This window comes from Chiloscyllium punctatum, chromosome 10 (genome assembly GCF_047496795.1).
Source record: "Chiloscyllium punctatum isolate Juve2018m chromosome 10, sChiPun1.3, whole genome shotgun sequence".
NCBI lineage: Eukaryota > Metazoa > Chordata > Chondrichthyes > Orectolobiformes > Hemiscylliidae > Chiloscyllium > Chiloscyllium punctatum.
Window position 1 is genome coordinate 88,590,947 of NC_092748.1, and position 26,979 is coordinate 88,617,925.

General features: G+C 38.6%; 1 protein-coding gene across 1 annotated transcript in view; it reads right to left on the minus strand.

The window, feature by feature from the left end:
• LOC140482363 (low-density lipoprotein receptor-related protein 1-like) overlaps positions 1 to 26,979 on the minus strand; it is a 1,932,271-nt gene that overhangs the window by 1,649,692 nt on the left and 255,600 nt on the right. The window contains exon 2 of the mRNA XM_072579726.1: positions 5,238 to 5,360. Coding sequence (XP_072435827.1) covers positions 5,238 to 5,360 — 123 coding nt within the window. The remainder of the gene's footprint in view (positions 1 to 5,237; positions 5,361 to 26,979) is intronic.

The window sequence follows — 26,979 nt, forward strand, 5'->3', positions numbered from 1 at the left end:
CTATGGTCTCTGCTGTTACTGCTAATTATACTGCATTATTAGTCCAGTGACATTACCAATACTCCACTGTCTTGCACATTGACTGAAATAATTCCACAGAGGCCAGTATTCTGTCACCAGGTCTCCCTTCATTTACACGGTGAGAGTACTTGACACAGATCCAGCTCCCTCAGTCCCAGCTATCAAATGAACAGGATGTCTGATACTAATGTTCGCATCTGTCAGCCAGGGCTCCCTGATTGGGCTATATAAACAGTCCCAATCAGAGAACTCATATTCTATGATGTCTACCTGACTGACCTTATTACAATCATTATATTGACATGTGTGCATTGGTGTCTTAACAATTGCAGTGTGTATAATATCCATTATTGAAACCCTCCTGGCACCTTACTCACCTAACTGCAAAATAATCACAAATTTCCTTTGCAGAGAACCAAGTCATAAATTTGCTGTTTTCCCTGGAGCATCGGAGGCTGAGGAGTGACCTTATAGAGGTTTACAAAATTATGAGGGGCATGGATAGGATAAATAGACAAAGTCTTTTCCCTGGGGTCGGGGAGTCCAGAACTAGAGGGCATAGGTTTAGGGTGAGAGGGGAAAGATATAAAAGAGACCTAAGGGGCAACATTTTCACGCAGAGGGTGGTACGTGTATGGAATGAGCTGCCAGAGGAAGTGGTGGAGGCTGGTACAATTGCAACATTTAAGAGGCATTTGGATGGGTATATGAATAGGAAGGGTTTGGAGGGATATGGGCTGGGTCCTGGCAGGTGGGACTAGATTGAGTTGGGATATCTGGTCGGCATGGATGCTGTACATCTCTGACTCTATGACAAGAATCACACAGAAGCTATGATTAAATAATCCTAATGCCTATGTTCAGAAAACAAAGGATGAAAGCAGCAAACAATCAAGATATCATAACTGTGGTTTGTGAAAATAATAATAATATTACTATGAAGTATAAATTAAGATTAGATTCCCTACAGCGTGGTAACCGGCTCTTCAGCCCAACAGGTCCACACTGACTCTCTGGAGAGTAACCCACCCAGACCCATTTCCCTCTGTCTAACGCACCTCACACTATGGGCAATTTAGCATGGCCAATTCACCTGACCTGCACATCTTTGGACAGAGAGGAAAATAGAGCACCTGGAGGAAACCCACGCAGACACAGGGAGAATGTGCAAACTCCACACATACGGTCGCCTGAGGCTGGAATTGAACCTGGGTCCATGGTGTTGTGAAGCAGCAGTGCTAACCATCGAGCTACTGCACCACAGTAAGTGTAAATTAAATAACTAATTAAAATGAATTATCAAATGTGTACAGTTACTTTAGACATTTAGGTTCAGACACCATTACCTCATCCCTCCTTACAATACAGCATAATCTGATTGGTGATTGTAATTTTAAAGACTTGACAAAGTACAAATCTGAAATTGCCACTCTACCCACCCCCCCAAAAAAACCTGCACTTTAGAGAGTCAATGATAAAAGCTTTCAAGATCAAGATCAATAGATTGTTGTTCAGTGCAAATGCATTCAAACATACACAACAGGAGCAGAAGTAAACCATTTGGCTCTTTGAACCTGCTGTACCTTTCAATTAAATAGAAATTTAACCCCATCTGACCCCACTAACCTCAAATTCCTTTCCCATCAGAAATCTATCTGTTCTTCTGAAAATGTTTTAATGAACCTGAATCTAGCTCCTTACACTGATGGCCATATGATACCTCAAAGAATGGTATCAAGTGTAAGGGGCATGATTTGGGTAAATGGGGTGATGTACAAATCAGCCATTATTAAACAGAAATGTAGCTCAGGCTTGAAGAACTGAATTTACTGCACTTTGTACACTTTCACTAAGTTAAATATCTTCAAACAGTGTATTTTGAATTCAGCATATTCAAAACATATCTTCCAGGTAAATGAAATTTCCATTATTGAGTGGTACGCTATCAAGCCAAAACATTGGAAAATGATTAAATGCCAAGTTTTCATATTTATCGGCTATGACCATGATGGAATGCTTCAAAAAGAAAATATTATTTGAAAATTGACTGTCACTATCAACTCTCACAAGGTTTAGCTGAATGCAAATCACAATATACAAGTATTCTGTGAACAAATGATTTGAATGTATTACAAAAAAAAAACTATTTTGCTCCTGGATTGATACTTCCATTGACTATCAATGAGTGCAAGCAGACTATAAAGTAAGGCAGCTTATCTTAGATGTAAGGAGTTTTATTTATACATCCAGCTTTGTTATTCAGAGGAGATTTAAGTCTGAACCACTGACCACTGACCACTCCTTCCCTGCCCACTCCAACTCCATATATAACATTAACACACACGCACATACATATACAAGCAGTCCCTGAATTGCAAACTAGTTCCATTGTCAAGTTGATTTGTTTGTGAGTTAAAACATAATGCAAGACAATGGAAAGCAGCTGTTCCTAAATACAAGAAGTGTTAGTAGGTCTGGTCTTTAAAAAGAGAACCACGTATTTGATCATGCTCGTTGGTACATAAGTGTATCGGTATATAAGCAATTTTCTCCTGATCATTTCAGACCACTTGTCATCACGGCAGTATTTGTGTAGGTGATAACCCCTCAGACTAAGAATGATGCTTGGTCATGGCACAAATTTGTGTGTGAAGTCTTTTTAATGGTTGGGAGGCTTTAGCGCTGTACCGATAACATGGTTACAGCTGACCAGGAATTCTACCAATCATACCACCAATACTGGTGTAATGGAATGATTTGCAGATTGATCATCAACCTATTGATCATCAACATATGACTGCAGTATGACATACCTTCCCTGAATATTGAGTGCTGAGATGCAACTTAAACTGAAGTAGGGACATCTACCACTAGACCTGTTTTATTGCAGATCGAGACCATTTAAAGGGATTCAGAGTGAAGATGATCAATGATGAGACAAAAATTCAGAACTGTTAACTCTACGGTTTATGTTGGAGTGGAGGCACAAGCATAAAGCCATGTATATATTTGCTGTAGAAGACAAATAATTAATTTCTTCAATTAAAGCTAAGGAGTCATAGGCCAGAACTGATGAAAACTAAATGTAAAACATATTAAAGAATTTAGTTACTCAAAGAGTGACATATGACTGGAATACTAAAAGGTGTAGAAGCGGCAAAAAGATACTTCAACTGTTTAATGCAGGATGTGATTGGAACGTTAGGAAATAAAAAGAGACAATCACTTGAAGTTTTAAATGTTCCAACCAATTCTACTTTGCAAACATCTGCAAAAGGTCATAATGATCTCTTTATGTTTCGTTCCACTCTGTTAATACGAATGCAGTAAAGTGGCTTTCAAAATTACATGTAAACTTTCTCATTATAATCAAGAGTTAGAGGAAAATGGAAAATGGACAGTGTGATCCAATTGAATGGAGGAACAGGCTTCAGGGGCTGAATAGCATACTCCCCTTCCCATGGTCTACATATTGCTATCTATTTATTAGAGCCAGCTGAAAAAATTACATTATGTATTACAATTATTCTTTAATTCCTTTATAATGTGATCTTAGGTGGACTAGAAGTTTCTATTCTTTCCAATATAATAGCCATTCATGCATCTGTACTGTTGATTAAATTACTGAATCAATATCTGAATGCTTTCCAAACCTCAAAGAAATTCTATTACGGAAGATTTTCGTCATTATTATCCTCCCCAAAGTCAAAGTTAATTTTCAAATGAGGAGGAAGTTTATTGCTATTTCTTACACTGTACCAGTACCTCCACAGCAAAGCTACATGAACAGTTATAACCTGGGAAGCAAATATACTTGATTTTAAGAGGGGACTGACGAGTAAAGAAAAGGATTCTTTTATAAAAAATATATATTTGAAATTAAGTATTTGTTAATTCTACAAAAGATCTCACCATCTATCGGTTTAGTTGATATAGAGTTTATGATAACACTGTGAAACCAATATTTTCACTATCCCCGCTGAGATTATGTTGGATTCCTTTTCTTTAAAATATTAAATTTTAATTCACCCATAAAGATTGTAACAGGGATCTTGAAATCAAGAGCAATTTGATTACATTTTTACTGCCCAGTGTATGTAATGTTTCCAACATTGTCATGACAAAAAACTCACCCCTTTTCCACTCTTCCCTGAAAAATGCACATCTCACAATGGGGCATTTTTTCAAAAGCTGCCAGCTGTTCTCGATTATTATGCCCAAGTGTCCATTCTTCAGGTTTCTGTTTGCATGGTGCTGAGTCATGTACCCAGCTATGGAAGTTGTTAGTTTATCTCATTTTCACAATTATTTTCCAGAAGGAGGAGTCACCAGATAGTGACCAAGAATGGATGGCCCGGTTGATACTTTTGTTCTACGTTTAGCTTACTGCTGCAACGAAAGTTGGGTGTTTGTGAAACTCAGTTCCAGTAATGAGAACATATTTACCCAGGCAACCAAGTACAGAAGAGATTGTTTAATAATGGTGACTATGATTCCTCATTTCATTTGTGTCATTGAAAAAAAGCCACATTTTCATCTGCAAAAGGATTGACTCACTTGACATGAAAAATAAAAAGTTACTTATTTAGTAGCTGGAGTTTTTCCCATATTTCAAGAAATACTTTGCACAAACTTCAATTTGCTACTTGTAAACTTTCAAATGTCAACTATCATTAAGCCAGCTTCTAATTCAAGTTGAATAGCTTTAGGCCAATTCAATAGGAGTCAGACTCAACCACTATTATTGTTCACTCAATCTAACTGACATCCACTAAATTCCAATTAAACTAATCTTATTAGTTAAAGACATAAAGAAGATCTTCTAAATTAAATACTCATCAGGCACATGTCAAATTAAATGTACGTCTATAAAGTAACCATATTTTAGAGAAGTTCAACCGCATCAGGACAAATTAATCATTAAGAATCAAGAGAAATCAGTTCTGCAGAGCACAAGAACAAAGGAAAGACGAGAAGATAAGATTTAGGAGCAGGAGTAGGCAATTTGGACTTTTGAGCTTTTTATTACCAGATCCCAATAATTTTATTGAATGTCCGAAGTCCAATTTCCTGTCTGTTCCCCATAATCCTCAACATTCTAATATTGCAATTGAAACCCGAAAATACGCAACATCATTCTGGAGGACTCAGAAACCAGTAATAATAAATATTATAAAGCAACCATAAAGCTAGCAGACAGAGGTTTGTCTACTTACACTGATCAAGAGACTCATCTGAATCATCGGAACAATCCGGTTCACCATCGCAAAGCCAGTTCAATGAGATGCAGGTCATCTGGTCATAGCAGAGAAATTCAGCTGGTCCACATGCTTTGTGTTCTACAAATCAAGACAAACAAATAAGCTTTTTAATGGCAGAAGGTGGTTCAAAAAATACATACCTATTATACTGTCAGTTTACTGCTTAAAAAAACAATATATACATATGGTTAGTTTAACCAGTTCCATGACCCAACAATTGTACGGGTTCAGCCGAGAATGCACAAATTGATGATTTGGTCCCTTACATTGGCAGAAGATAATATTGTCAATATTGATAAAAGTTGCAAAATTTCAAATTCTAACAATTTAGTAGCTTAAACAGATATGAATTATACTAGACCAGACAATTACAATATGATTTTGCTGTTGTAGAGCAAAATCAGCTGTCTAACCTTTGAATTAAAAATATAAAAAAAGGAAAAAGTCTGTCATCAAAATAATTAACACATTTCTGGGACAACTTCAGAAAATGGGATTGATCAAATCCATGGTGGAAACTGTAAAATACCTCAAGCAAAATTTAATTTTATGTTCACCTTTAGGAGCCATACGTTCTTCAACATTAATTGCATGGAAAGCTTTGTTTACATATTGTGATGAGAAAATCTATGTTTGAAGTTAACTTTTGGTTTCCAGCTCAACTATGCAAAATACTTCCAGGTTTAACCCACTGAGGGATGCATAACTAAACAAAAGCTGTTATCAGCAAGCAAAGAGGTTGTCGCATCAGTGTGTTAATCTGAACAAAGGAGGACAGCATATTAAATTCCACTCGGCACAAGGTGTAAATATGTTTTGTTGCTATTTCCCAGTGGAAAGTATGCCAAATTTGCTAAGTAATTGTACAAAGGAATTTAAACAGTGAGTATAATGCAAAATGATAAACAATTTTGTGAAGACAGTGTTGCTGAACAAAGAGACCTTGGAGTGCAAGTTCACAAGTCCTTGAAAGTAGAGTTGCAGGTAAATAGGATAGTGAAGAAGGCATTTGGTATGCTTTCTATTATTGGTCAAAGCATTGAGAATAAGAGTTGGACGTTCATGTTCTGGCTGTACAGGACATTGGTTAGGCCTCTTTTGGAATCTTGTGTGCAATTCTATTCTCCTTTCTATAAGAAGGATGCTGTGAAACTTGAAAGGATTCAGAAAAGATTTACAAGGATGTTGCCAGGGTTGGAGGATTTGAGCTATAAAGGAGAGGTTTAAAAGGCTGGGGCTGTTTTCCCTGGAATGTCAGGGGCTGAGGGGTGACGTAGAACATCGAACATTACAGTGCAATACAAGCCCTGTGGCCCTCAATGTTGCGCTGACCTGTGGAACTAATCTGAAGCCCATCTAAAATATCCTATCCCATTCTCATCCATTTGCCTATCCAATGACTATTAAAATGCCCTTAAAGTTGATAAGTCTACTACTGTTGCAGGCAGGATTAGAGTAGTGCTGGAAAAGCACAGCAGGTCAGGCAGCATCCGAGGAGCAGGAAAAATCAACGTTTCTAATGAAGGGCTTTTGCCTGAAATGTTGATTTTTTTCGGCTCCTCAGATGCTGCCTGACCTGCTGTGCTTTTCCAGCACCACTCTAATCATGAGTCTAATCTCCAGCATCTGCAGTACCCACTTCTACTGTTGCAGGCAGTGCGTTCCATGCCCCTACTACGCTGAGTAAAGAAACTACCTCTGACATCTGTCCTATGTCTATCACCCCTCAATTTAAAGCTATGTCTCTTTTTTCAGATTAGATTACCTACAGTGTGGAAACAGGCCCTTCGGCCCCAAAAGTCCACACCGACTCTCCGAAGAGAAACCCACCCCGCCCCCCAATATTTAACCCCGACTAATCCACCTAACACTACGGGCAATTTAGCATGGCCAATTCACCTAACCTGCACACCTTTGGACTGTGGGAGGAAACCGGAGCACCCAGAAGAAACCCACGCAGACACGGGAGAATGTGCAAACTCCACACTGACAGTTGCCAGAGGAGAGAATTGAACCCAGGTCCCTGGCACTGTAAGGCAGCAGTGCTAACCACTGAGCCACCATTGTGCTAGCCATTGCCATCTGAGGACAAAGGATCTCACTGTCCAATCTAGCTCACCCTCTGGTTATCTTATATGTCTCAACGAAGTCACCACTCAGCCTTCTTCTCTCTAACGACCTTAAAGAGGTTTATAAAATCATGATGGGCATGGGTAGGGCAAAGAGACAAGGTCTTTTCCCTGGGGTGGGGGGAGTCCAAAACAAGAGGGCATAAATTTAGGGTGAGAGGTGTAAGACTTCAAAGGGACCAAAGGCACATCTTTTTCACTCAGTGGGTGGTGTACATATGGAATGTGCTGCCAGAGGAAATAGTGGAGCTGGTACAATTACAACATTTAAAAAAGCATCTGGATAAATATATCAATTAGAAGGGTTTAGAGGGATATGGACCAAGTGCAGGCAAATGGGATTAGGTGAGGTTAGGGTATCTGGTCGGCATGGATGAGTTAGACCAAAGGGTCTGTTTCCATACTGTACATCTCTATGACTTAACAGTTTCATTGTCTTATCCATCTTAACCATTGTTATTGGAATCAAATTGGATTACAATTTCAGTACTGTTGAAATGTTCCTGTGCTTGTCATGGATAGCTGAAAATGTATTTATAATTTGCTCCTTTGCAGTATGCACATGAAAATACAGCACAATAAATGTTTCAAGGAAAAGTTTTCTTCTTTTTAAAAGAAATTTTAAGTGTGGTTAACGACATTGAGCAATGATACCACAGGTAGATATAAAAGCAGTTACTGCTTCCCTTTTTAGCTGGGGATACCAGATGCAGTGTGTCCAGCTTATAAAACATTCAACAATTCTTTTGATTATGCAGAAAGACAGTCCAGGTAATACTTCAAATCAATTAAATGATTAATCACCTAGGCTTAGCAATGTCTTTTCAATTTTCAGTATTGAGAGAGAAACGATCAACCTCAATGGGTTTAAGCTATTCAACTGCTGCTCACTCCCTAAAATACGCAAATCAGTCATCAATTCCAAAAAGCTTTTCAAATTATTCTATGCTGGAGATTTTGGTGCTTCAACAGTTTCAAACTTGATGACTCCACAATCTTTGACCAGGTCAAATCAGACTACTCTGAAATAGTTTTAGTTATTATCTCCGGATGCACTTATTTCTATGCTTGCTCCTAAATCTGCAGGGGCATTCTGGGTCTGGGAGTCTTATCCACATTTTTGCCTGATCTGGTTTCCACTGATAGGAGGAAGAGAGGGTGGTGTTAAATTCAAACTGGCCCAATTTTCATCGTAGTAAATTTTAATCCACCAGACGGTAGTTCTGATTTTTTTGAGCAGTTACAACTGCACTTGAAAAGAGGATAGTGTCTCTAGAAATGTTCAGCAGAATGCCAAGGCCTTTGAAAATGAAAGGAAAGTCTGCCTCTTTTTATAGGAAGTAAAACAAAAATCTGAGTGGTCATACAATCATTAGCCCTTTAAGAAAAATTGAATGACTGAAAAGATTTATTGTCACCTGCATCTAAGTACAATGAAAAGCATTGTTAGTTAGGCAGTTGTCATGATATACTGACTTGTCATCTGGTTAGACATTGTTTGATGATATGTCACTCTCATTAGCTAATACAGAGAGCTAGATGTACTGTTTCTTTTAAACCTCTGGGAGAGTTCCATCATGCTGTGTGTAAAAAAAATTGCTAACTTCTGTTCTGAATTACTTGTTTAAAAATAAGTGTCGTTATCCTGGAAAGACAATGTCTTTTTGACTTCATACTTCCTTTCAACATTGTATAAATCTCAAACAAATCATTATATATTCTTCATTATTTAATCATTGGGACCTTCATAATATTCTAATAAATCTGCACAACTCTCCTTCCAGATTCAACATATCCTAAGGTGTAATCCCCAGGACTGTACATATGATTCCTATAGCCTTTGGCAAACTTTACACTCCATAACTTATGTTATAGAGTCAGAGAGTCATAAAGCTACACAGCATGGAAACAAACCCCTCGGTCAACTTATCCACGCTGAAAGATATCCTAAAATTAGTCTAGTCCCATTTGTTAGCATTTGACCAATACCTCTCTAAACTCTTCCTTTTCATGTACCCATCCAGATATCTTTTAAATTTTGAAATGATGGAAGCTGGTGCAATTACCTCTGGCAGCTCATTCTATATACACACCACCCTCTCCATGAAAACATTGTCCTTTAGGTCCCTTTAAATCTTTCCTCTCTCACCTTAAACCCATATCCTCTGGTTTTGTATCCCCTATCCTGGAGAAAAGACCTTGGCTATTCACCCTGTCTTATAGACTTCTATAAGGTCACCCCTCAGCCTCCAATGCTCCTTGGAAAATAGCCCCAGCCTATCCAGCCTCTCCCTCTAGTTCAAGCCCTCCAACCCTGGCAACATCCTAGTAAATCTTTTCTGAATAAAAGCAAATTACTGCGGATGCTGGAATCTGAAACCAAAAGAGAAAATGCTGGAAAATCTCAGCAGGTCTGGCAGCATCTGTAAGAGAGAGAAAAGAGCTGACGTTTCAAGTCTAACTGAACCTTTGTCAAAGCTAAAAGAAGGGAGAACCAGGGAGGTATTTATACTAGGCTGAGAGGCCTCTCAGCCTAGTATAAATACCTCCCTGTTTCTCCCCTTTGTTTAGCTTTGACAAAGGGTCAGTTAGACTTGAAACGCCAGCTCTTTTCTCTCCTTACAGATGCTGCCAGACCTGGTGAGATTTTCCAGCATTTTTCTCTTTGGTTTCAAATCTTTTCTGAGTCCTTTCAACTTTCAGACAATCTATCCGATAGGTGGGAGATCAGAACTGAACACATTAACATCCTGCTACTGTGCCAACACATTTCCTTATCTGTTGGCCCCGAAAGGGGCAGAAGGCAATATTGATGTTGACATCAAATATCTTCTATTAACTATTTCTCTTTCCATAAATGAACGCAGAGTTGCTGAGCATTTCCAGCATTATTTCATCAAACTGCACATGTCCATGTAAAATATTCACGATTATAGCAAAACTGAAGTTATGGAGGGAGGGTGGGGAAGAACCAATATCAGAAGAACATACAGAACACATTACCTATTTAAACAGATTGTATTAAAACAACCTGAGTTCATAACACGAGTGAGACACTATCCATGGGATTGTGAAGAGCTACTGGATTTGAAACGTCAACTGCTTTCTCCCTCCTCCAATGCTGCCATAACTATACTTCTCCAGTACTTGCTGCATTTATTTAAGACCTTAAAATGCTACAGAAATGACAAAGATGAAGCACACACTCGCCGAAAACTAAAACAGCTCAACTTTCCCCATTCTGCAAACCAGTTAAAATTTTCCGAGTGGTGGCACAGCTCACTACAGCATGAGTCCAGCCAAGGGATATGCACAGCCTTCCAACGGCCAGCCATTATACGGATTGGATTGACCAAATTACAATGGGGACAATAAAAAAAGTTTCAAATTATTAATATTTTTAAAAATTTATTTGAAAGATTTGTCAATCTATTTTGATGCATAATTTTGTTTAACAGGATCCATAAATATGGATGCTCTAAACCATGCATTGTCACTTGTTTGCTTCAAATGTACACCATGCTTATGTCAACAATTATGTGTCTATTTTCTTTAGAGTTTTGAAAATTATTACACAACATGACTGGATATTTCTTTTTTACAATTCTTTATGGATGTCGTATCAAAGAGTCAAATTCCAGCAGGAGTTACTCTGAAGCAAGATGATGCTTTTGATTGTAAATTACAGATGGAAAACAGATTCCAATGAGATTTAGCAAAATGGTATAATGTTTGTATTCTTTTCAAGATTTCTTCTAGTTTTTTTTTTAAAATGCATAAGCAGTCCATTTATTCAGAATATCACTGGAAAAGCATTCTCAAACCAATGCAGCAAAGTAAGTTGCACCAATGTCTTTTGCTTCTCTCTCACTTTCTTTTTCCAGCTTTGTATTGCCAGTCATCCAGAACTTCATCTTTATTTTTGATTGTGCAACATGTCTACAGTTTATGATAAATTGAATTACTTCGCAATTTCACTCGAACCACACTTGGATCAATAGTGCATCACAGTTCCTTTTGTCATAGCAAAATGACAAATATCACTCTTCTTTGGAAGTGGCTTCCTATTATTTACTGAGGCAAATGTCAAGAATTTAAAATACTAGGGTAAAGTAATTTGCCCATCTCTGTACCTTTTTTTTAAAGCACATAAAGCCAATGAAGCCCACAAAATGCAATTACGAACCTAATTAACATTGATTTGGAACATAGAACGTAGAGCAATACAGCACAGAACAGGCCCTTTAGCCCTCAATGTTGCGCCAACCTGTGAACTATTCTCAGCTTATCCCCCTACACTATCTGTGAACTATTCTCAGCTCATCCCCCTGTACTATCCCATCATAATCCATGTGCTTATCCAAGGATTGTTTAAATCTCCCTAACGTGGCCGAGTTAACTATGCTGCACGATTCACTGCTCTGCAGAGAAGACCTGCACTTCCATTACTCTTTGTGGGCTAGAGGGAACGGGGGTCCTACCTATGCTTCACAAAGAATACCATTCCCTGCCAAAGCTCATCCAGCCCTGAGTTTAGCTTGAGTTTTCACTTCTCCCACCAAAGTCATGATTCAGCATTTTCTTGTCCCCTAAACTTCTGTGCTGTGTGTAGCAGCCTTCTAACTGTTTGGTGCACAGCACTAAGTGAGGTATAAATGAATGAGAATCATTATTAATAGAGTGATTTTCAGTCCAAGACAAGAAAATGATTGTTAAAATGATTTAAAAGACTAATTAAAAATGTCAAACACTTCAGCATTAGTGAGGCAGTACAACATCAATATGAACAAATGCTGACTTTTGCAATTTATTTGTAGTCAGGTAACAGTTGAGCAATGTCTCAGTTTTAAGTGTCTTATCCTCATCTTGAAATATCTCAATAGCCTCAAGTGCACCGCTGATTTTAATTATGTCTTTATTCCTGACCATATCTTCAGCTACCTAGGTCTACAAGTTGAGAGTTCTCTTCAAACCCCCAACACACTTCAAGCTCACTTTCCACCTCTGAAGACCTCCTTATAGCTTAACTTTTCAGTCTAGCATTTGGCTCGCCACTTTAATGTTTCCTTAAGCCCCATTCCCAAACTCAATAGCATATAATTCTATGATATTCGTTGGAATGTTATAGGACAGTTAAAGTTACTAGTTGAATTCAAGTTGCTCTCTTCAAATGGAAAAAAAGCAGAAAAGGTAAAGGAATATAAGCATGTTGATTTTGTTTCTTAATAGCTTTACTGTGTTGCCCGTTACTAATTTACGTGGTTTCAGTTGTCACTTTTTGGACAGTTCGGTTAGGGTAATGTGAATTAATAACCTGATCCATTTTGACAGTCTTGGTCTCAATCGAATAAAATGTACTTCCAACTGAAGTTCATCAATATTAGCATGGACATAAATTGTAGCAGACATTCTAATCCTTATTTTATAGTCAATAGTTGCAGATAAAATACAACACACCAATGCAGAGTTGAATTAATTTATAACTAGTATGTTAGCTGTAAATGAACTTTCTTTAAGTGATTCATTTCTCTTACTTATTAAGAACACAGGAAGTTGGAAGCAGAATTAGGCCATTCAGGCATTCAAGCCTTCACATATCCCTTGAGGTGATGTGCAACCATAAATTCCCCAGTCGTGATCTCACTGAATGACTCAGCTTCGAAGGTCTTTGTGGTAGAGAATTCTAAAGATTCACCACTCTGAGTGAACATGTTCCTCCTTATCTCAGACCAAAATGACTTACTTATTATTCTGGTACTGTTTCCTTCCATTCTGGACCCTACAGCCATTGGAAAAATTCTGTTGAATAGGACTTTTTTTTTGGTTTTGTTGTAGAGTTTTTTTGAAGCGATTTTCACTGCGAGGTTGGCTACATTTTCCTGCTGTATTTTGCCAGACTTGCTTCAAACTATCTAACCCATTCGGTCTGTTCCATCCAATTCTGGGCCCATCTGACCATGTGATGTCCCTGGAACAAGGCAAATATCACAGAATTCACCAGTATCCCTTGTGCTTGTGTGATTGTTAAATAGCACCTGGGCAAACACCAGAGCTGCCCTGACTGAGATTATAAAAGAACACTGCCTTATGGGCAGGGAATTAAGGTCTTGTTTGATGTGGTGGTGCTGAGGCAGATCTTCCTTATATCTCAGGACCATCAATGGAAGCTATGACACCAGTCTGATACAAGGTTGCTAGCATGATCACCCGCCTCGCTTTAATGCCAGGTGAAAAACAGACCACAGTAGAGTAAAAAGGCTGAAAATGGATGGTGAGCTTTTCAACATTCAGCTGCTCACCCCTTACATGAAGAGAGTCTTGACTCTGACCTCTCCAAATGCCTAATGTCTATATCCAAGCCCCTGGAGGGGTATCAAAGACTGTCCTTGACTTAATGCATAAGATTGAAGGCTGTTCCCCCTTGACATGGCAGGCTTCTTGCTTTTGGGTTTGCACCAAATGGCACAGCAAGACATAAATGATAAGAGCTTGATGTGTTGAACAGAGAGGGCAAAGCACAGAGACAAGTCAAGATAGAGATGCTGTAGTCATCCAGGTTGAGTCAAAGTGAGTGGGTGCTATGAGAACAAGCAAAGACCCTGGGGTTGAGTTTGGTTAGTCCATGACCTGGATGTGTATCCCTGAGGGCACAATTTTCACAGGACATTATTACATTGTTGGCTGCCATTACAACCTAAGGAGCAACATTGAAGTGTAGAGATACCAATAATCCTAAATGGATCGGAGATGTGCCAAGAAGATTCTTATAGGCTGGTATATGCTAGTAGACATGTGGTGCTATGACTGGTGCCCATGCAACATGCCCTGATACACTGATGCTTTCAGTTCAACATGGAGGTCCATTGGAGCAAACAGTGAACTGAATTCATCAGGTACCTGCTCTGATTTCCACATAGAGTTTTCTCGACATCTAGTTTGTGTGGTGCATTGGGGAAGATGGGAAAGTAATGAGATGACTGCTGGCATTTACAAGGTGTTTAATAATAAATAATTCCACTTAACTGGTCATTGGATGCTCCCTAGTGAAGCTCACCATGTGACTTGTCAACAACATACAAGATGTGGTGAAATGCTCCTGACATCAAGATCAGCCTTGCCAGATGTACTGTTCAATTCTTCCTTAAATCTTGCTGTAGTCCAAGTTACTCAGGCCCTTAAATGTCCACTCTATGAAAATGCCTCTCATTCCTCCAAAATCCACATAATACAGATTGAAACACTCCTTCATGGAAATGTTGTACATTCATAGGAATCAGTCTAGTGTATCTCCACACCAGTTCCTCTAAGTAGAGCCTTCCTTGGGTAAGGAGACTTGAGGAGTCACAATACTTCATGTACAAATATTCTGTATAAGTGGGGAGAGACTTATTTGCTGCTATACTGAAGTCTTTGAGGGGTGGCACTGCTACCTCACAGCACCAGGGACTTGAGTTCTGTTCCACCCTCAGGTGACTGTGGAATTTGCACATCTTCCTCGTGTCTGCATGGGTTTCCTCTGGGAGCTCCGGTTCCCTTTCACAATTTAAACACCCACAGGTTAGGTGGATTGGCCATGCTAAATTGCCCATAGTGTCGAGGGATGTGTCAGTTAGATCAGTTAGCCATGGGAAATGCAGCATTACAGGATAAGTAAGGACTGGATCTGAGTGGGATGTTATTTGGAGCGGTTAGTGTAGACTCATTGGGCCAAATGGGCTGCTTCCACACTCTAAGGATTCTATGATCTTGCAGTAAAGATATTTTACTGTTTGTCTTTCAGATCGCTTGCTGCACCTGCCTGTTCAGAGACTTACGAAGGAGGACCCGTGGGCCCTTTTAACCAAAAAAGTTTCCAATCTTTCATAGAGTCATATAGTTCTTTAAGAAATAGTCTTCACCTTTGTTCCTACTGTCAAAGTGAGTAACTGTATACTTATCCATATTGTATTCCCTGTGCCATGTTCTTGACAACTCACTGAGCACATCTAAATGTTCTTGGAGACTTTTAAAATCCTCCTCACAACTTAAATTCTCACATCATTGGCAAACCTGGAACCATTATAATTGGCTCCTATATCCAAATCATTGATGGATTGTGAACAAGTGGGGACCAAATACTCATCCTTGCAGTACCGTACCGTACCGTACCTGCCAATCTAAGAATGAACCATTTATTCTGTTTTCTGCCTGTTAACCAATCATCAATCCATACTGGTACATTAGCCCTGACCTAAATGCGTTGTAAATTTTGTTTCCGAACTCTCCAAGTGAGACTTTGACAAAAGCGTCCTGACAATCTAAATACATCACATTCTCTGGTTCCTCCATATGGCTTTGTTTTGTAACATCCTCAAAATGAAATTTGTTAAACAGGACTTCCCTTTCATAGGTTAATGTGGACTCTGTCTAATCAAACAATTGTTTCCAAAAATAACTGGAAAGTGCATACTTCAGATAGATGCTCGTATCTTCTATAGTTTCCTGCTTTGTCTGTCTCGCCTTTCTTAAAAATTGAGGTTGCTTTGACAACCTGTCAATCTGAAAGCACCATTGTAGAATCAATAAAAGTTGATTGCCACACTCTCTACAGCCAAAAGCTTGTTTTCAACACTATTGCTTGAAAATGGAGTCCTGGGGATTTGTCAATTTCCAGTCCCGTTAATTTCTCCAATACTACTTCACTAATATTATACTTGTTTTCAGTTCCATAGTCTCATTAGGCTTTCAAATGTAATCATTTCAGGGATACTTGATGTGTCTTTCACTCAGAAAACAGACAAATTGCATTTTAAGCTATTCTGTCATTCTTTTCTGTTCCTGCTGGCTGTTTTGTTATTTGCCAATATTGAAAATTATTACAGGAAATTGAATATGTGACTTTAAAGTAGGGAATGAATTATGTTAGTGCACCCCTTGTATAATTATGACACACACATGCAGACACAGTTTTTCTTTTATCCTGGTGTAATTATTCCCTGTGCTCTAATCCTGCTTAATTCAAAACTATGCCTACACCCAATTTCCTAATTCCTCATCCCTACACCTACACCCAATTTCTGGACATTTTTCTTTAAAAGATCTAGATGTTTTTCTTTCCTTTTGGTTTTATATTTCTACTTCTGTTTTTTTTTATTTCTGCTCTTGTAACCAGGATGGTGCTGAAGAATTGCAACTTTGTACACATTTCACTGTGCTCTTATGTTTTTATAATTGAGTACATGTAACAATAAAATCCAATTCTAATTCCTCTATTTCCTGTAATAAATTTTTCAAACTCGGTTTGTAATAGATGCACGTTTGTTACTAATTTTAGCATTTCTACATACCCGCAAATTATGCAATCTAGTTTTATGTCCCTTTCTGTTTGACATTCATATCCTATTATCTGTCTTTATCAATCTTCTTTCACTAAATTCTAAAATTCTCTCAATCCACAGACTTACAACTTTATTTGGCAAATGTAAGCCTCCTCCTTTGGTCCATCACGATCTCAAACTTTCCTTGTTAGCCAATGTTCTCTCACATTTCTGGTTGCATTCTAAAAGGAAAATATCTTTTTTGAAAAACAAAATGATTTAAATACAAACCATTGTCTATCTATCATAAAAACTTAAGGTATTTTTCCAATTTACCACAGCCAACTTGGATTCACAGACTTATATAGCACGGGAATAGATCCTACAGTCCAACTCATCCACGCCGATGAGATGTCTAAACTAATCTCGTCCGACTTGCCAGAATTTCGCCCATATCCCTTTAAACCCTTTCTATTCATGCACCTAACCAGATGTTTTTCTAAATATGTTTTAATTGTATTCTTTTGCATTCTTTCATAATTGCCTATTTAGACTTAAGACCCAAATTTCGGACTAAATTACATGTTTCAAACATTCTATCAAACTGTAGTTACTGTTCTCTAAAGGTTCTTTCAAAATAAAAAAAAAGATAATTAGACATTTCTCAATGCATAATCTTAGATCTAAAATAACCAATGTCTGAGTTAGTCTTCTGGGGCAAGGGATTGAGGAACCATTTCAAATACACTTCAAGAATTCTTTCCACCATGACATTCGTACTCTTTACATTTTCCAAGTGAACCTGCAATCCTGATACATGTGCCTCTAATTTCCAGTCTCATACTGTGCTCGACATGAACACTGCTGTCTACTAACTTATATGCCACTCCTTCCAATCTTTACCGTGTCTCACTGCTTCTCAGCTCCACCCAGACAGATTTTACATCCCATTCTTCCAATGAAAGATTCTTGCCATCTAATACACTGATCTTGTCCCTTATTATTAACATTATCCTACCTCCTTTTTCTTTATACTTACTCATGCTCAATATGGAGTGGTATTCAATATTCTATTTCCATATTTGGTTGCCTTGCAGCCCACATCTCTGCAATAACAATTGAATCAACCTTCTAGTGTTTTAAATTCACCTTTCTTGTTGAGAATACTGCATGCATTTAGTCAGAGCATTTTTAATTAATGTTTTCCAACACTATTTGTTGATTAAGAACTTGTTTCTTTTGTATTCCACTCATTTTAACTTTTCAACTTCCCACAACCAGCTTTGGTTTTTATTCTATTCGAATTCCGGGTAAGGTTCCCATTATCCTGGCAAACTATTTTAAACCCTTCCCCATAGCATTGGCAAATACCTCCAGATGGATATTGCCCCTTGTCATGATAATATGTAATATATTCTCCCTGTGTAGTTTCCATCTACGCCAGGTTACAATATCACAGAAATATTAACCTTCTTTCCTGCACCATTTTTCTACTGACGAGTAGATTAACTCAATCTTCCCACTACTACACTCACCAGCACACAGTACTTGAAGCAATCCTGAGATAAGTAGCTTAAAGATTGGGTATTCAGCTCCTTGCCTGGCTCCCTGAAATCTAATTTCAGGGCTTCATCAGAAGCCAGGGCACTGGCAAACAAATCATCAATGGCTGAACAGGTTTAAGATGTACCATTTGGATTACTTCAGAGTGTTGTGGGTTGACAGCTACAGTAGAATGAAACCCTCTGATCATTTTGGTTTTCTTGCCATTGATTCAAGGTTTCAATGTGTCAAGAAACATTTGGAAATTCATGTGTTCAGCAAGAGTCCATTGACCAATACATAAAGTAATGAATAGCTTCCAGAAACATGTATATTTGCACAATTAAAATGCTGATCTATGAGCAGACCTGAGCATCATACCTTAGGAAGGATGTATCAATGACAGTACAATGTAGATTAGATTACTTACAGTGTGGAAACAGGCCCTTCGGCCCAACAAGTCCACACCGACCCGCCAAAGCGCAAATCACCCTTTCACCTTACACTACGGGCAATTTAGCCTCACCAATTCACCTAGCCTGCACATTTTTGGATTGTGGGAGGAAACCGGAGCACCCAGAGGAAACCCATGCAGACACGGGGAGAATGTGCAAACTCCACACAGAGAGTCGCCTGAGGCGGGGATTGAACCCGGGTCTCTGGCGCTGAGAGGAAGCAGTGCTAACCACTGTGCCACCGTGCCGCCCACGCGGCATGTCGGTTTTCAAGAATGGTGTTTGGACTTCAGAGGTTGAGCTACAAGGAGAGATTATACAAATTAGGCCTGTTTTCTCCAGAATTTACAAAATTAAGGTGTTATCTGATTGAAGGTATTAACAGGAAGAGAGAGGATAAAATATTTCCACCATTTTGGATTCGAGAACTAGGGGGCATAGTTTGAGACTTAAGGTCAGACCATTCAAGAGATATGTCAGAAAGCACTTTTATGCACAAAGGATAGTAGGTGTTTGGAATTCTCTTCCACAAATGGTTAATGGTTAAAGTTGTTAATTTTAAATCTGAGGTAGGTAAATTTTTGTTAAGCAAAAGGTATTAAAGGATATGGACAAAAGGCAGGTAGATTGAGTGAGGCAACAAATCAACCACAGTCTCATTGAATGGTAGAGAAGGTTGAGAAGCTGAATGGCCTGCTGGTGTACCAATAAAGATAGGATTGTATTAGGGTTGCAAAATCCTGTAATGAGAGCAAGCTTGAAGGAGAAAAACTGATACATGCAAAGAAGTGTGGAGGTTGTGAACTCACTCCTAGAGAATATAGATGGCAGAGTGGACCAGGTTATGCATTATGCTGATACAAACTCTAGGCACACAAAAGGCAGGATATAAATAATGCAGAGGTCATCAAGCAGCAGAGAAGGTGGCATGTCCAGTGTAGGGAAACTGGTGTTCTTACTGCAAGTAGCTGAATCATTTTGCACACAAGTATCTGACTAAAAAGCACAGCATGCAGGTACAGATGGCCACTGGAGAGATTCCAGCTGAAGATTCTGACAACTTATTTTGTACCATTCAACAGGCTGGTTGAATCAAGTGAATAGGTGTTAAATGGATTGTGACTGCTGATAACAACTGAAGGTGAACATCAGGTCAACTTCAAGTATTAGACGGACACTGGTGCATGATGCAACACATGACCTACACAGACTTGTGTGAAGCAGAACAACATGATAATCAAAAATGAAGTCCTCAAAAGTAAAGTTAAGGCAATGCAATGGCACCATACCTGCGCCAACAGGACAGGTTATTCTGTGAGCACATTGCAACAAGATGAATGAGCATATGTGGAAAGCAATTTCAGTTCATCTCCAGAGCAAGTCTTAAGCTTGAACTGGTAACTATCAACATGCTAAGTGACTTAAAATATGTTGCAGTATACCAAACTATTGACTATGGACCAGACCACAAAGGAATAAACAATGCGTGTATACTCTTACAAAAACAGAAATTACTGGGAAAACTCAGCAGGTCTGGCAGCATCTCTGGAGAGAGAAACAGAATGAGCATTTTGAGTCAAATGACAGTTGTTCTGTTCTGAAAAAGTGCACTGAACCTAAAACGGTAATTCCACTTTCTCTCCACAGATGCTGCCAGACCTATTGAGCTTTTCCAGCAACTTTTGTTTTTGTTTCTAATTTCTAGCATCTTCAGTTCTTCTGTTTTTTTTGTTTATAGGGTCAGGTAGACTTCTAAAAGATGGTCATCATGAAGTCGATGAGAATGCAAGACTAATTCAGCATCTGCCAAACAAATGTCCAGCTGTTCTTTAGCCCAGCCTGAAAGCCAAGACAGAAGAGCTGGAAAAGAAGAACATAATCCAGAATGTGACAACTATGGATTAGCAGCATGATAGCACTGAAACAACCTGGAAAGCTGAGAGTAAGCATCACCCCAAAGGATTAACTAAAACCCTGAAGGGAATCTTACTACATCCATACCATATATTGAATAAATTTTGCCACAACTCACAAAGGCAAAACTATAATTGGAAAAATCCTATGGAGCAAGGAAAACCAATTGGCGTTTGGCAGTTGGGGACAGGAGGTTTAACACAAATGGAGGAACGCTAATTGCGGATTGAGAAAGACTGTCTTTCTATTGGCGTTGCTTATGAACACTTACACCAGCATCTACTTGGAAGGCACTAACTCACATCTGAGATGAGAAAGAAGCCATTTCCTCAAGCTACTACCATACCATACATCTTCAAGGTGCATTACTATGGTTGTGGATATGCCATCTATATGTGACATTCAAATCAATAGAATTCGATATATTGCAGACATGTTGTTAAGAACAGAACTCTCAATGAAGAAAACACAGATTGCTACAGAGTGTGAAATACCAGACTCGGTGTGAAGCAGCAACATGCCATGCTCTGGGATTTATCAAAAAACATGTGGCATAACCGGCAAGGTCAAGCTCAAGGTAGATGGTGGAAAAGCACAACTGGTCAAGATGCAACTCTCAAAGTGTTGAAAGAAGTGATGGGAAAAGGATGGCCTGAGAACATCAAGGACACCTGTTGCTATGAGTGAGTATTGGACAGAGAGAGAGACATTGACTGCCCAAGTGAAATACCGTGAAAAAAGGAAATAAAGTCATTATTCCGAAAAAGTTGGGATAGAGATGCTAAAGTGCATTCATGCAAGTCAACAGGAATTTAATCAAGTGAAGATAGCAAGAAATCTGCTCTGCAGGATGGACATGAGCAACAGAATTAACGGTCAGCCAGTACTGGGGTGGGAGTGAATACCAAGCTGAGCAAGTTTGAGAGCCACTGATGACACATGACTTTCCAAACAGACCATGGATGAAGCCAAGCGTAGATGTCTTTAAAGTAACAGGAACTGTTCAGGTGGACTACTACTCTGAATACTGGGAGGTAGACCAGCTGACTTCAATGACTACTGCAAAGATTGTGTTTTTAGTCATTTGGCAGTCAGCTGAAACATCATTCCCACTGTCTGCCTAATTTACTAGAGTTTTATAAAAAGTCTCAACTGAAGTAGATTGACAGGAACCAGTGGATATGTTATATTTGCATTTCCATAGTATATGCAACAAGACACCTTACAAAAAGGTTAAATCACAAAATTAGAGCCCATGGTATTGGTTGCAATATGTTGGCATGAACAGAGAATAGGCTCATAGGTAGAAAACAGTAAATGGGGATAAGGAGTGCTTTTTCAGTTGGTGACCCATGATCAGTAGGGTTCCACAGGGAGCAGTCCTGGGACTGCAATGGTTTACAATATATTAATGACTTGGAGGAAGAAACTAAGCTTACTGTACACAGATTTTCAGACAACAGGTGAGAGAGATATAGCCAGTTTATAAAGAGATATCGATACGTTAAATAAGTGGATAAAAAGTTGGCAAATGGAGTAGAATAAGGGAAAATGTCAAGTAGTTCATTTTGGATGGAATAGCAAATTAACAGAATAATATTTAAATGGGAAGAAACTACAGACATCTGCAACACAAATCAACCTGGGGGCACTTGTGCATGAAACATGAAGCCAGTACACAGGTGCAGCAGGAATGAAATTTTGACCCTTATTTCAAGGCGTTAGAATATAAAAGTAGGGAGATCTTCTTGCAACTCTATAAAGGTGCTGGTGAGACTGCATCAAGAGTACTGAGAGCAGTTTTGGTTGCCTTATTTCAGGAAAAATCTTCTTTCATTGCAGGCAGATCAGAGAAAATTCATTAGGGTGATTTATTTTATGGAATAAATGGCTTGTGAGCAAAGATTAAACAGTCTACATTCTTGAGTTTAGAAGGATGCAAAGTGATCTCATTCAAGCAGATAGGATTCTTAAGGGGCTTGAGAGGGTATATTGTGAGACGATTTTCCCCTGAAATGGAGAGTTTAGGACCAGAGGACATGGTTGCGATAAAGTGATGCCAATTTAAAACTGAGAGGAGGAGGAATTTCTTCACTCAGGGGATTGAGTGTTTGGGACTCGTTGCCACTGAGAGAGCTGTGGGAGGGAAGAGTTCTTGCATATTCAGGCTGAGATCAATAGATTCTTGATCATTAGGGGAATCAAGGGTTATGGGAAAAAGGCATAACAGAGGATGTGAAGACTATTGGATCAGAAACGATCATACTGAATGGCAGAGCAGGTTAAAGCAACCAAACATCCTACCCTGTTCCAGTTTGTTATCGTCTTACGGTCCTGACATCCTAATTAGCAGTAATTGATACGATTGACAAAATCCAGGAGAAACAACCAAAAGCCAAATTTCACATCGATAAGTATGCAAGACCATTTGCTATAGCATTGAAGGGCTTATGCCCAAAATATCAACTCTCCTGGTCCTCAGATGCTGCTCGACTGGCTGTATTTTTCCAGTGCCATACTTCTTGATTCTGACTCTCCAGCATTGTCCCATTAAAAAACCTACTCAGGGTATAAACCCTCAACGTTCTCAACAAAGTTAGTCCAGGAAGCAAATTGGGGACCTATGTAAAGCAGTTGTTACCTTAATGGTTGCAAGGTTGCAACCACAGGTGCATATGCCCAACCAGAGAAGCTGTTCCTCAGCTTCAGGTAGCTGATCAAAAAGAAGTGATTGCATCACGCACACAGATCATACACCAATCATCAGACTCAAAGGTTAACAGCAATCCAACATCTAAAAACTGAACTGTGGATACCAAGCAACAAATAACACAGGAACAACAATACCTGGATGACCAGATAACGAGGATGTGCACCCTTCAGATACCAGCATGGTTTAATGACTGTGTGTGCAATGTTTATGCAGAAATTAAAGAGAATAATGAACTGCTAAGGCACAAGAACATTGTGCACATATGGTAATTCAAAGGTTCATGATCATTCATGCATTAATGCAAAAGGGAGGGGTTTCGATTGAAAGGGAATCAAGTAAAAGCATTGCTCTTGGTCTGCCAGTCATATGACCTGTAATGTGAGGCACACAAAGTATCAGCAAACATCTTACTGATACTTCAACAAAGAGGCCATGTTGAACAGATCCCTTTGCAGTGCACCCAAAAAAGTGGTTGTGGAGGAGAAGGTGGTTAGGAAGTGTAAATATCTGAGCATGATGACCCTGGCATCATCATTGTGGGCCAGATTTTTTTGTACTTTCAGTTGTATTTGAAAACTACAATAATCAATATTAAACAAAAACACATGGGAAGCTTTAGATTTTATATTTGTGTGTAAAATGTCGCCACAAAATTGTCAATTTCAATGCAGTAAACTGCTGGCAAACTTTTTTCAAAGTAAATATATTAAAGTGATCTTCATCAGCACCACAATATTTGAGTGAGAGAAGTCAAGATGGCCACAGCTTGTCTGAGCTCGAAGAATAGCTTATGGATGAAATCGAATTTTTCTTCTGTTCGTCTTCAGTTACTTTTAGTGACAAATGACAGTCCAAAGCTAATTTTTAAAAAATCTTTTGACCTTCCACAAAGCAGCTTGATGATTATTTTAGGAGCATAAAATTTCAGGAGCATGATTGGCCGTTTCTTATTGCTAACTATGTTACATTCTCAACAATTCTGTGTAACAGTATGTGACATTAAAGCAGTATTTTAGTCGAAAGGAGCACTGCTGTCAATTTAGTTAGCAAGCATTGTTCCATAAAACGCACAGAATTGATTCATCCATTTTTGATTACATTCAGCGAAGGTTAAACAGGATCTCGAACAATTCATCTGCTCTTTTTCAAATGGTAGTGGGGGTAATTTACATTCACCTGAGTAAGCAGAGATCTTCAACAGTGCAACATTTCCCCAAGGCTAAAGTATGTTCTCAAATTATATATTAGAACGAGAGTTAACTTACAAACTTCTGATTCAAATGCATGAGTAGTCTTGTTGAACCAAGTTTGACAATTGTAAATTAAATACTTTAGAGTTTAGTAGTGCACAGCTAAGTATTCAGAAATGATGTAAAGGAACAAGGGTGCACTCCAGTCACTATATTAGAACAGTGACTATACTTCCAAAAGACTTCAACGACTATAAAATGGCACTGTCTATCAAACCTCATTTGAAAAAAAAATGATTTGCTCCAATTCATAGTTTTCTTGCCTGCAGTGTTTTTTAATCTTGGCTGACATTGACCTTCTTATTTCAAGTTTTTAACAAGCCTTTTATGTAGAACGTTGTCAAAGATTTTATTAAAATCCATTTGGACAACATCTATTGCTGTCCTTTAAGATATTTCAGCTAAATAATGAACTTAAAATCAGCTAAGCACAATTGGTCTTCAAGAATTCTGTGTGGATTGTCCTGAATTAGTTTTTACTTGAGGCATTTGAAAAGATAAGTTAAGTATAATGGATGCTGGAAATCTGAAACAAACACAAATTACTGGAGAAACACAGCAGGTCTGGTCGCATCTGTGAAGAGCAATTCAATGTTCACATTTCAAGTACACTGTTCTTTTTTCAGGATGAATTTACAAGAGGAAGGTTGTTCTTGTCAAATCTGCTGAAATTTCTTGAGGATGTAACTAGTAGAGTAGATCAGGGGAGACAGAAGATGTAGTTTACTTGGATTTTCAGAAGACTTTTGATAAGTTTCCACAAACGAGATTACCATGCAAAATGCACATGAGATTGGGGTGGCGTACTGAAAATGGATTGAGAACTCGTTGGTAGATAGGAAACACAAGGAACAAAAAGAGTCTTCATTTCCCCCCAGATGTCAGGCAGTAATTTCTGTGTTATCTCTGAAAATACTTGTTGATTTTTTTCCCCTATTTATTGTTTCTAAAACTGTACCCAAAGGAAAGATAATGGTTATGTCACTTTTCTACTGATGCAGAGCGCTGGGCTATTGCTCTGGAGAGAAGGGATCAAATCTTACCAAGATTAAAATCAGTGAGTAAACTTTCAAATTCAGTGCTACAGTCAGTAACGGTGATCACAAATTCATAAAGAAAACTAATTCGTTAAAGAAAGCCAGATAGCATGTTATTCTTTCTGAATAATGTTGGATTTATCACTCTCCAATTTCCTGTTATATGCCTTATGTCTCAGAAGATTGGAAAATTACAGTGCTCTCTTTTGGAAAAAGAGAGACGAACACATGAACATAATGTACCCAACCAAACTGGCTTAATCCAGTTCACTAATACACATACACACACGCTCGTACGCTGAAAAGAGAGAGTGTTATTATGATTATGGTAAACTCTTCCACAAGCCATCCACACCAGGGGACTTGCCTACTTACAGTATAGCTAGCCCTTCCTGTAAGCTTCTCTATTAACCCATCTATTCCTAATATGGTCTTCCCTTCCATTGGTATCGTATAGTACCCTCTCTTCCTTAGTAGATACTGATATGAAGAAATATTCAGATTTTCCAGACTTACTTAATGCCTTGAAGCATTTACCATCCTCTCTGTTCCTAAAAGACTCAATGTTGTTGCTTATTATGTCCTTGTTTATGTACCACTGGATGATGTATGACTTCCCTTTTACCTTAGCTGCTATTCTTATTTTCTCTCTTTGTCTGTCTTATTCTCATTTTCATTTCCCTCTCAATGTCCTGCATTTTGCACTGTGCTGATTGGAAACACTGTTAGAAACAATGTTGTATTGTGAGTGGAGGAAGTTATTGGAAAGATTTCTTCCATTTCATTATAAACTCATCCTGAAGAAGTAATCCTTCTTATACAATATAAGAGAGAACTGAGTAAACAACAATTATTCTGGAGACTGCTTCTCGACTTTATAGTGGTACTCCAGCAGCCTTATGTAAAAAAAGTCAAAATGCCCTTGGTCTACTCTATTAAATTCTCATGTATTATTTATCTTTGCTCTTTGTTTCTGCCCCCAAATGCCTTCTCAGAATCATAATTCATGACTTCAGGCATATCCCTGATTACTAATCAAATGTTAGGATATATAGGAAATTTGTGAGAGCTGCTCAGGAGGATTTAAACTGGTAAGGTGGGGAGACTCAGTGAAATAATGAAGCAAAAGAGATCAATCTGAGAGCGGTCCAGTTGGGTAAGGGAGTGAGATAGTCAGGGCAGGAAGGAACAAGGCAGAGAACAAGGTAGGACTGATAAATTAAACTGCATTTACTTCAATGCAAGAGGCCTCACAGGGAAGGCAGGTGAACTCGGGGTATGGTTCGGAACAGGGGACTGGGATATCATAGCAATAATAGAAACGTGGCTCAGGGGTGGGCAGGACTGGCAGTTTAATGTTC